Raw genomic sequence first — 12,624 nt, forward strand, 5'->3', positions numbered from 1 at the left:
TTCTTATTTTAACTGCTTATGTTGGCTTAAACACTATAGAGGATCAGCCCTGTTTTGCGACCTAACCCAGCTTTTTAAAACATGCATTTCATCACATGACACAGTTAAGAATCCAGACCCCCTACTGCATAGCCGACTAAACCTAACTTCTCAAATGTTAAAGCCATTTATAAAGTCATCCTAAACACTCTTTGCAACACAACTCTTCGGCATAAACTGGTGCCCCATCACAAAAATCTGCCAAAATTTGGGCCAGGCTCGCTCCCACCTCAAGGCCCTTGCTCAGCCTCTGAACCTTAAATTGAATGCCGTTCTTTCTCCTCTTCCCCACTGCTCCCATGCCTACTCTTCAAAGTCTAGCATAAGTCTCGCTTCCTCCTTCAGTCATTCTCTGACAGTAATTTTGAACATAAACCTTTCTTCTCTTTGAACTTGTACTGCATGTAGAGCCAATATCATATTCTTTTGTGTACACCAGCTTTCTCTCTCCATCAGACTATAAGAAACCTCCATTTTACTTACTGCATGCCATTAATGTTCTAGGGACACAGGAACTCAATGTACATATAGGAATACACTTACATGTAGTTGATTAGATCGCCAATTTCTATTTTAAATAACCTAAAAGAATTGATTACTTACCAGATCAATGAGGCTTTCTTGTATTCTGTTTAGAGTTGTTCTTAGTCTACTACTGCTAAGACCCAGTCCCGTGGATTCCAACTGAAAAAGAAAACGAGAGGCATGTTAAATTGCTGTGGAGATAACCCTGCAAATGTTGTAACTTCAAATCAGTGAAAAGTAAGTATGTGGTGAGTTTTCACTCAGATACTTAGCATTCAGAGGGTTTCCAAACTGCATTTAAAAATACCAAAACATCAAAGACAGAAATCAAATCTTAACCCTCAAAGGAACAAGAGAGCTATTTACACATGTTCATTTACAGGTCACACTAATATCTATCAATCTAATGGATTTATCAGGAGAGAGTTCACCAGAATTTATTTCCCACAAGTTATTGTTTTTAATTGCAAAACTTAAGATTTTTAGATACTTAAAGAACCCAAGGATAAGAAGGGCCACACTGATACAGAAAAAACAAAACAGAGATGATACATACTTTCAATATCAAGAATGAGAGCATGGATAACACTACAGATCTAATGTTGAAACACCAGAAGGATAATAAGAGAATATTATGAATAATCTTATGACAATAAATTTACCAAACCAGATGAAACAGACAAATTCCTTGACAAGCTATTATAAAAATTGACCTAAGAAGAAATAGAAAACTTTAGCAGCTCTTATTAAATTTCATTTAATAAAAACCTTCAAAAAGGACTAGTCCTACATAGACTCTCAGAAAGTAGAAGAAAAGAGAATGTTTCCCAATTGTTTTATTGTTTTACTACTATTACTCTGATTCCTAAACCAAACAAAGATACCACAGAGGGCTTCCCTAGTGGCGCAGTGGTTGACGGTCCGCCTGCCGATGCAGGGGACGCGGGTTTGTGCCCTGGTCCAGGAAGATCCCACATGCCGCGGAGCAGCTGGGCCCGTGAGACATGGCCGCTGAGCCTGCGCGTCCGGAGCCTGTGCTCCGCAACAGGAGAGGCCACAACAGTGAGAGGCCCATGTACCACAAAAAAAAGAAAGATAGATACCACAGAAAACATAACTACAGACTCCTAAACTTTATGGACACAATTTTTTTAAATCCTTAAAACATTAGCAAACTGATTCATGACCAAGTGGTATTTGTCTTGGGAATGCAAGACTAGTTTAACAGCCAAAAATCCTACTTTGAAGTTAACCAGTGTATTTCACCATATTAATATATTTCTTTAGGAAAGAAAGTTAAGATTGTTTAAATAGATTCAGAAAAAGCCATTTGACTAAATTTATCCTTTCATGATAAAAATTTAGAAAAATTCAGTAACAGAGGAGAGTTTCTTCAACATGACTACAGGCATCTATAAAATAGCTAGCATCATACTCAATGGTGAAAGGGTAAAGGCTTCCTATCCAGGATAGATGAAAGTGGAGGGAACAAGATGAGGATGTCAACTCTCACCACTTTTTCTTGAGAGGTAAAACCTTTGATTTCAAATCATTTTTTTTATAACATCTCTGTTGGAGTATAATTGCTTTACAATGGTGTGTTAGTTTCTGCTGCATAACAAAGTGAATCAGATATACATATACATATATCCCCGTATCTCCTCCCTCTTGCGTCTCCCTCCCACCCTCCCTATCCCACCCCTCTAGGTGGTCACAAAGTACTAAGCTGACCTCCCTGTGCTATGCGGCTCCTTCCCACTAGCTATCTATCTTACGTTTGGTAGTACATATAAGTCCATGCCACTCTCTCACTTTGTCCCAGCTTACCCTTCCCCCTCCCCATGTCCTCAAGTCCATTCTCCATGTCTGCGTCTTTATTCCTGATCTGCCTCTAGGTTCTTCGGAACCTTTTTTTTTTTTTTTAGATTCCATATATATGTGTTAGCATATGGTATTTGTTTTTCACTTTCTGACTTACTTCACTCCGTATGACAGACTCTAGGTCCATCCACCTCACTACAAATAACTCAATTTTGATCCTTTTTATGTCTGAGTAATATTCCATTGTATATATGTGCCACATCTTCTTTATCCATTCATCTGTTGATGGACACTTAGGTTGCTTCCATGTCCTGGCTACTGTAAACAGAGCTGCAATGAACATTGTGGTACATGACTCTTTTTGAATTATAGTTTTCTCCGGGTATATGCTCAGTAGTGGGATTGCTGGGTCCTATGGTAGTTCTATTTTTAGTTTTTTAAGGAACCTCCATACTGTTCTCCATAGTGGCTGTATCAATTTACATTCCCACCAACAGTGCAATCACTAAATGATTAGTGATGTTGAGCACTCTTTCATGTATTTGTTGGCAACTCTCACCACTTTTATTTTACATTGTGCTGGAGGTCAATTTTTTTTTTTTTTTTGTAATTGACTTCCTTCTTTTGTGGTTTCTTCATTAACCCAATCTTTATTTAGATGTGTGTTGTTTAATCTCCAAACACTTAGGTTTTCCTATTTTATAGATATTGGTTTCCAATATAATTTCATTGAAAATATATTCTGTATGATTTCAATGTTTTAAACTCATTACAACATGTTTAATGGCCCAGAACATATGGTCTCTCCTGATAAATGTACCATCTGCACTTGAATATATATCCTGTCATTGTTAGGTATGTTGTCCTACAAATATCAATTAAGTCAAAATGGTTCAAAGAGTTGTTCCAATATCCTGTGTACTTGCTGATTTTCTATCTAACTTGTTCTATTAGTTACTCTAGTGTTAATATCTCCAGTTGTCATTGAATTTTTTCATTTCCTCTTGAATTCTGTCAATTATTGCTTCATCTGTTTTGAAGCTCTGTTACTAGGCACATATGCATTTATGATCATTATGTCTTCCAAATGAACTGATCCTTACATCATTAGAAATCCCTCTATCTCTGGTAATACATTCTGTTTTCAAACTTATTTTATCTCATATTATAGCCACTGCAGTCACCTTATGCTTACTGTTTGCATGGCATATCTTTTCAATCCATTTGCTTTCAATCTATGTTTTTTGTTATTAAGCATGGGCTTTGTTTTTAATCCACTCTGACAATCTCTACCTTTTAATATGAGTATTTAGTCCAGGAACATTTACTGTGGCTGGGTTTACATCTACCATTACCTGTTTTCTTTTTTGTTCCTTGGTTCCTCCTTTCCTGCTTTTTCTAATTATATGATTTTTTCTTTTATTAGAATCCTACTTTAATTTTCCTGCAGGCAAAAGTTAAAGTGCTTTGTATTATTTTTCATTATTCTTCTATACATTCTCGATATTTCACAGTCCATTTACTGTTAACAATGTACTGTTTTACATAATATATAGAAATCTTGCCATCTTATAGGTCCACATCCCTCCACATACCATGGTATAGTTGTTATACGTAATACATTTACATATATTATGAACTCCAGAAAAGAATGTTATACTTTCAGGTTTAAACAGCTATATGGTTTAAAAAGAAATTAAGTGGAAAAAGAAAAACAACAACAACAACAACCTTTTGCATTTCCCCAAGTAGTTTCTATTACCAATGCTTTCATACTTTCTGAGGATTGATGTTTTCATCTGGTATCATTTTCCTTCACTCTGGAAAACTTCCTACAACATTTCTTGTATTACATGTCTGTTGATGACAACTTCTCTTAGTGCTTTTTTTTCTTTTTATCTGAAAATGTTTTAATTTCATATTCATGCTTGAATAGTATTTTTGGTTGCTATAAAATTCTGGACATTTTTTATTTTCTTTCAGTGTCTGAAAGGTGTTGTTTAACTCTCTTCTAGTCTCCACAGTTTCTCGTGAGAAGTCAGCTGTTAATCAGATCATTGGTCCCTTTTATGTCATAAGTCTATTAAAGTTTTCAAGAGACAATTTCCTCATGAGGTACCCCACTAGACTTTTCTTTGTGTTTATTCTGTTTGCTGTTCATTTAGCATCTTGTATCTGCAAATTTTTGGACAGTGTTTCTTCAAATATTTTTTCTACCTCATTCCCTCTCTCATCTCCACCTGGTATTCCAATTAAATGTATGTTTGACCATGTGATATAACTTAGCACGTCCCTAAGGTTTTGATCATCTTTGTTTTTCAATCATTTTTTCTCTATGTTCTTCATTTTGAATAATTTCTATTGATCTATTTTCAGGTTCACAAATTCTTTCCTCTGTCATGTCCATTTGGCTAAGTACATTCAGTAATTTTTTTTAATTGCTGGAACTGAATTTTCAGTTCTAGGATTTCTCTTTGGTTTTCTTCCTACTGTTTCTACTAGAACTTCTTATTTCTCTACTGAGCTGTTCATGCATTTAAAACATGTTTTGTTTTACTTTATTGAAGATAGTTAAAATGGTCCATTTAAAATCTTTATCCCTTAGTTCCAACATCTTGAATTCAGACTATATTGATTTTCTTTTTACTGAAGGATGTATTCCTCTCTTTTAGCTCTATGTATTTAGGTAACATTGGATTGCATCATCCATTCGATTCTAGAGATTTTGGATTCTGTTACTTTTCTCCAATAAGTATTGTTTCCTTTGTTTTCAGTATGCAATTTTCTTGGCCAGGCTTCAACTATAAACTATCTCTTGTGTAGCAGCTTCAGTCTCTATTCAGATCTCTTTTCTTTGACTGGCTGCAGTCTGTTCCACACAAACATGGTTCATGGGTTAGTCAGAGATGTGGGTAGATAGAAATTGGGGATCCCTCCTCTGACTCTTTCCCGTCTGAACTTCTCCCTACTCTTTTCAGTGTTCCTCGTTTCCTGGCTTCACTTTTCTGATCCCCCAATCCATAAAGACTATAGGTTTCCTTATGCATGTCTCCAGTTATGTGCCTCAGGGACTGCACTTAGTCCTGGGCTAAAGGCCACGGAGATGGAATTTTTTTTTTAATTAATTAATTAATTTATTTATTTATTTATTTTTGTCTGTGTTGGGTCTTCATTGCTCTGCCTGGGCTTTCTCTAGTTGAGGCGAGAGGGGGCTATTCTTTGTTGCGGTGCATGGGCTTCTCATTGTGGTGGCTTCCCTTGTTGCAGAGCACAGGCTCTCAGAGCACGTGCTTCAGTAGTTGTGGCACGAGAGCTCAGTAGTTGTGGTGCATGGGCTTAGTTGCTCGGCGGCATGTGGGATCTTCCCAGACCAGGGCTCGAACCTGTGGCCCCTGCATTGGCAGGCAGACTCTCAACCACTGCGCCACCAGGGAAGCCCAGAATTTCTTTTTATAGTTTCCCCTTCCCCAACCACTAGCGTGAAATCCCACCAGAGTCTATGCTTCTGTTCACTCTCCAGCCTTTTGTTTTATAAAACATCCAGGTTTTATCATTGTTTTCTGCAAGAAATATCATCTAACAAGGTCTCAGTCCCTCATACCCAGAAATGGAAGTTAATTCATTCTTAAAAGTTTAGATTTTGAATCAGACTCTCTACAAAAAACAGTTCCATTAATGAAAGTTAACTTTAAATGAGGCTCACAAACCGTTGTCAAGTAATAACCCTCATAAGATTTACTTGGATAAGAAATAATTAGGATATAGGACTTCCCTGGTGGTGCAGTGGTTAAGAATCTGCCAACGCAGGGGACATGGGTTCAAGCCCTGGTCCGGAAAGATCCCACATGCCACAGAGCAACTAAGCCCGTGCGCCACAACTACTGAGCCTGCGCTCTAGAGCCCAAGAGCCACAACTACTGAGCCAACGTGCCACAACTACTGAAGCCTGCACACCTAGAGCCCGTACTCCACAACAAGAGAAGCCACTGCAATGGAAGCCCGCTTGCTGCAACTACTGAGCCCACGCGCCGCAACTACGGAAGACCACGAGCTCTAGGGCCCGAGTGCCAAAACTACTGAGCCCACATGCTGCAACTACGGAAGCCCGTGTGCCTAGAGCCCATGCTCCACAACAAGAGAAGCCACCGCAATGAGAAACCTGCGCACCGCAATGAAGACTAGCCCCTGCTTGCCACAACTAGAGAAAGCCCGCGTGCAGCAACAAAGACTCAACGCAGCCAAATAAATAAATAAAATTATTAAAAAAGAAATAATTAGGATATCAATCCATATCTCCTAAGAATCTACTATGTGCTTACTACTGCATTAAAGTAAGCTACAGAATGGCCTTCACAAAAGAATGAACAGGAAGGACCAAAGAAAACATAACTCAAGAGTTGAACATCAGAAGGCTTGAGGCAAGGCAAGACAAAGCAATACTATGAGTACCATTATTATAATAGAATCAAATGGATTCGATATATACTACAACATGATGTAGTAGGCTATAACCAGTTCAGTGAAGAGCAGGAGCTTCAGGAGTAATTAGTATGAACAGAAAAAAAAGTCCCTTAACCTAACGCATACACTGTGTCCCCCCTCCCAGACAATGACTTTCTAGAACCCCCAGGACACAATGAGATGCTTATTCTTCCATGAGCAGCAACCATTTAAATTCACTTATACAATTCTCTCTCTTCTGGGAAGGAAGCAGGAGTAGCCATGTTAAAAAGTGCAAGTAAGAGGTAGAGTAAATGCAGTATTCACTCATACAAACTCGCTCATATGCACATTTTGTTCTGGTTCATAGAATACACACTGTTTCTAATACAGCATATGGGTGAACATCCATATAGAAAGAAACCCTTATAATTAACAATATTGTTTGAATACAGTGAAATGGCTTTTACTGAGTCTTACAGGATTAAAAATGCTTTTAATATAAAATATCAGACTAATGTTTTCTTTAAAACATGACAGATTTTAAATAAAATATGCAGCATACTTTACAGTGAGCACCTACCTGCACTTTGCTTTCATCAGCTTCTAGTGAACCCCACTGTAAACAAATCTGTGCCAGTATCTAATCAGCTAGAAAGTCACATCCAAAAGCACTCAGTTCCAAAAGTTTCTGAAGGACTCTACTTGAACACATCTTATCAAGACTGTGGTTCAGAACTGTTTTAACTAATATGATAGTCACAAGTCATGTGTGGCTATTTATATTTCAAGGTAAACTAACTAAAATCAAGTACAATTGAAAATTCAGTCCCCAATCATACCAGTCACGTTTCAAGTGCTCAAAAGTCACTTATGGCTTATGGCTACCATATTGGACAGTACAAATATAGAATATTTCCATTACTGCAAAACTTCCCTTAGACCGCACTGGTCTAGAGGCACAGTCCAAGAAGACAGAGTAAAAAGCTCATGTAGAAGACTAAACGATTCTGACAATTGGCTAAAACTCCAGAATGTCTTTCTTCGTTAATATTTATTTATTGAGAGTGATGGATTAGTACATATTTTAAAGCAACATAAATTCTGCAGCAACTGAGTTTCTGATTATATTAGTATTCTTTCTAATTTTGCAGAGTTAAGAACATAGGAAATTCAGATCCCATATTAAAAGATCATGTCTTTGATATACCTGTAATCACAGCAAGACTATGAACATGTATATGATGAATGTAGTTATCCATTAAAATTCACAAGTTTTTGAAAAGGTACAAAATATAGTATGTGAAAAGTTAGTGTTATGAGTATACTTTTATACGAAAAACTGTCAAACATGTAGGTGAACTACATAATAATTCCCAAGTATCAGATCAGTTACCTGCTTAATACTGTGCTGTTCTCCTTAGGAGTAGAAAAAGGTAAACAACAAGAGCTTTGGAAACACAAAAAGGAGGTGCAGGAAAATTAATTCTGTGGCAGGTTCAGTTCAAAGATTTTCAATTATTTTAAATAAATATTTGCCGTTATCTTCTGAATGTAGTAGTGCCTGCTAAGGTTGTTAGCCAATATTTAAAATGTCTCATTTACTGTGTAATAATTACACACTGGGCCAGATTTAAACAAGGCAACCTGCACATTTTTCATCACCAAAATATGTCAAGGTTATAAACTAATGCTGTACTTTTTCTGTCAAAAATTTGAATAATATACAATATGTTTATCATATCAAAGCTTAAAATTAATGTATTTTAAATAAGGTGGTGGGGCACACAAAAAGCTAATATCAATAATATGTTGGATTTTTTTATGGATACTTTTCAAAGTAATGTTATTTATGTATTTTATACAGAGAGAATGAATTTTACATTTACAAAAACAAATAAATTTTAAAAGAAACAGACTCCTCCCCCAAAAGGTTGACTTACTGAATCATTCCGACCAAAAAAGGTATATATTGCATACAAGTAATAATCAAATAGCTGAGACATGAAATGGATAACATCAAAAGCAATTGGTTTAAGAATGTTCATCATCTGCATATATTTACCTGAAAAGAAAAAAAATTAAATAGAAAATTAAAATCTGTTAGTCTATAATTATTAAGAAACCATAAAATTACTTTACCAAAATATTTTTTTAATGAAATATTACATTCCTCAGTCACACCAGCCATACCTCAAGTACTCAACAGTCACTTGTAGCTAGTGGCTACTGTACTGGACAGCACTGATACAGAACAGTTATACCATCTTGGAAAGTACTACTGGATGGCACTGCTATAAAAAAATACCTACGAAGATTTTTCATATCATTATATTTTACTGTTTGTCTTATATTTATGGAACTCTTAAACTAACTCTTCTACAATGACACTGTACAAACAACACAGTTCCTCATTTCTTGGAGATTCCATTTCTAACAATGTCTTCAAAAATGTTTAGGTGTAATAAAACAAAAGACAATGTACTTGAGGAAGAGTGGGGTCTTCTCATAAGCTTATACACACATAGCAAAAGTAAAAAAACAACAAGAAAAAGGACACGTGGAAGACACTTCCCATTCCCCTGAATCCTAGCCCTGTGAAATCTAGCATCAGAGGCTAAGAACATTTCTTTATCACTACATCACTCAAGAGCTCAATACTCGCAAAGTGCCAAGAACATATCTTCCTCATTCCTTCCTTTGGAAGATGCCAATATTCCACTCTTTTTCCTCTAAACATATGACACAGTTACAGAAAAAAATTTAAAAACCAAAATGCCTGCATTCATAAACTTATTAATGTGTTTGAAGGGTGCATGGGAGATGGGCTGAATCAAATAATAAACAATAATGAGTCCCTAATTGTGTTTATTTTTTATAGGAAATAATTGGGAAAGAAGCATATCTATAAAAAAATGCTCTTCTGCAGAAGATATTAAAACAGGCCATTTGTTTTATTTCCAAATGAGCAAATAATTCAGGTGCTGGCTCTATTTTATGTAACTGCTATAAATTTTAAATTGGTACTATTGAGGACACCAGGATTCAAGAGAAAACACATTAACTGCAATAGGAAAAAGTGACAAATTTACTCGAATGGAAATGTCTACTATCAAAACCATTTCTTTATTATCTAAGAACTCAGTCCATCCGTCTTAATTTACATGAGAAATGATTCTAAATAATAGATGGTCAGGAAGACATACACATCGTAAAGTAAAAACTATTCAATTTAGATTCTGTTCTTATTCCTATTTACAAGTCTTTTGTTTCAGAATCATTCTTTGTAATTATTTCACATAACAAGACATTTAAAAAAAATCTCAATTGAAAAAAATTTGATAGTATGCTCCTAGAACATTCTGGATCACTGCAGATATTTCATTGACTGCAAACATAGCTATTTAAACTGTAACTATTTACACATTAAATAATGTGATACTGTAAAGGAAAAAAATGAAAAAATGTTATATTACTTTAATCCATAAAAGAAAAATTTGAACAGGTGAATAGTAGAATGAGGAAGGATGCAAACTTTGGGGTTGATACATATCCAGAATAAAAAGCTCCTCTCCATTCCTAATAAGATGAACCACTGTTCATATAATTCATCTTAAGAAAGGATATAAAAATGAATTCTTAATAGGTAAAAGCTGTTTTAAATGTGCATTCAGAAGGAAAAAATAACTAGATGGTCCCAAATGCTCTGAAAAAAATACATGATTATATTCATTCACTCATTCAATACATTCAACAAACACTCTTTGAAAGCTTACTATGTTCTTGGCATTGTGTTAAGACACAAGGAACTACACAGTCTCTGCTCTCTCACAGAGCTCCTTCCATGACCTTAAATGGTCATACGTGGAAGGCAGCCATTGATAAGCAGGCTGCTAGTCTATTCAAATGTAGAAGAGTGAGAACTCTGCCTTTCCAGTTCAAGAGGGCAGAGTAGGCCTTTGGAGGCCTGAGGGAACTTATGCACCCCCTCAGACTTACTAAACTAAAAGAGAATTTTACAATGAATTAAAACATCTATGAAGAGAAGTGGGTGAGAAGGTAACAGCAGGTAGGTATGATCACCAGAAAATGAGAAATCTCAAAACATTTCTAGAGCAGGGGTTGGCAAACCTTTCCTGTAAAGGACCAAAGACTAGATAGTTTAGGCTTTGTATGTCATTCAGTCTCTGTGGCAGATACTCATCTCTGCTGGTCTCTGTTTCAACTACTCAATTCTGCTGTCAGAGCACAAAAGCAGCCACAGACAGTATGTGAACAAATGAGCATGGTTGTATTCCAATAAAACGTTATTAACAAAAACAGGCAGTCAGATTGATTTGGCCTGCAGGCTATAGTTTCCCAACCCCTGTACTAGATGACAGACAGTAGATGGAAACAAGTTGATGGAAAAATGCAAAGAGAACCACAAAGAAGGTGGAAGCTGTCCGACAGGATGTGACTGCTTAAAGCAGCAGCTACAGCAAGAGAACAGGAGCAAGAAATAGGGCGGAGAAAGGACGGATTAACTGAAGGTCTACATATGGGACAAACTACCTGTCCACATGCCCCCAGTTACTGTTCCTCCCCAGCAGTTATTACTGTAGCCCCCCCACCCCTTATTAGCAGTTTCAGTTACCCACGGTCAACCTCAGTCCAAGAATATTAAATAGAAAATTCCAGAAATAAACAATTCATAAGTTTTAAATCAAGTGTTGTTCTGAATAGCGTGATGAAATCTCGTGCCATCTGGTGCCATCCCTTTGTCCCGCACATTCTGCCCATTAGTCACTTAGTAGTCATCTCAGTTATCAGATCAACTGTTGTGGTATCTCAGTGCTTGTGTTCAGGTAATCCTTATTTTATTTAATTATGGCCCCAAAACGCAAGAGTAGTGATGCTGGCAATTCAGGTATGCCAAAGAGAAGTTGTAAAGTGCTTCTTTCAAGTGAAAAGGTGAAAGCTCATGACTTAATAAAGAAAGAAAAAAAGTCGTATGGTGAGGTTGCTAAGATCTGTGGTAAGAATGAATCTTCTATCTGTGAAATTTGGAAGAAGGAAAAAGAAATTCATGCTAGTTCTGTTGTCACACCTCACACTGCAAAAGATACAGCCACAGCGATAAGTGCTTAGCTAAAATGGCAAAGGCATTAAATCTGTACAATAAGATATTGTGAGAGAGACTACATTTATATAACTTTATTATAGTATATTGTTATAATTTTTCTATTTTTATTATTAGTTTTTGTTGTTCATTTCTTCCTGTGCCTAATTTATAAATTAGACTTTATTATAGGTATGTATGTATAAGAAAAGACATAGTATATATAGGGTTTGCTACTATCTGTGGTTTCAGGCATCCACAGGGGATATCTTGGAACATATCCCCCACAAATAAGGGGGGACTACTGTAGAGGCTGCCAGAATTTTCCCACAGACAAAAACAATAAAACCCCCTAGGATTCCTCTTCAAAAGAAATAAACAACCCCCCCACCCCTCAAATTGAGCAAACTTAAGAAAATAAATTAGAAAAGCTAAGGTTTCTAGTGTGGATATTGGCACCACAGATTAAATTCTATCTCATTCTGGGAATTTAGGGATCTGTCCCCATAATGTAAAGGCTACCAATAAATCCACCCAGACCTGCCCTACTCTATACATAAAGTTCCTAGTCAGGATTCATTCTAAGGAGAAAGAGCCAGCTCCAACACAATTCTAGTTACTCAGCAGAGAACACCCACAATGGCTATATAGGCCTTCTATTTTAGGGAAGAATAATCAAACATCACCAGGCCCATGAG

General features: G+C 36.4%; 1 protein-coding gene across 3 annotated transcripts in view; it reads right to left on the bottom strand.

Annotated features, from left to right (window-relative positions):
* Positions 1-12,624, bottom strand: part of VPS50 (VPS50 subunit of EARP/GARPII complex) — a 136,817-nt gene that overhangs the window by 16,496 nt on the left and 107,697 nt on the right. For all 3 annotated transcript variants that reach the window (XR_003006182.1, XR_003006181.1, XM_024767129.1), the window contains exons 21-22: positions 8,769-8,890; positions 643-723 (exon numbers count right to left, since the gene is read on the bottom strand). Coding sequence is in view for 1 of the 3 variants with exons in the window: in XM_024767129.1 (XP_024622897.1) it covers positions 643-723; positions 8,769-8,890 (203 nt within the window). In the remaining 2 variants the exon portion in view is untranslated. The remainder of the gene's footprint in view (positions 1-642; positions 724-8,768; positions 8,891-12,624) is intronic.

Source organism: Neophocaena asiaeorientalis, unplaced genomic scaffold (genome assembly GCF_003031525.2).
Source record: "Neophocaena asiaeorientalis asiaeorientalis breed wild unplaced genomic scaffold, Neophocaena_asiaeorientalis_V1.1 scaffold70, whole genome shotgun sequence".
Classification (NCBI taxonomy): domain Eukaryota; kingdom Metazoa; phylum Chordata; class Mammalia; order Artiodactyla; family Phocoenidae; genus Neophocaena; species Neophocaena asiaeorientalis.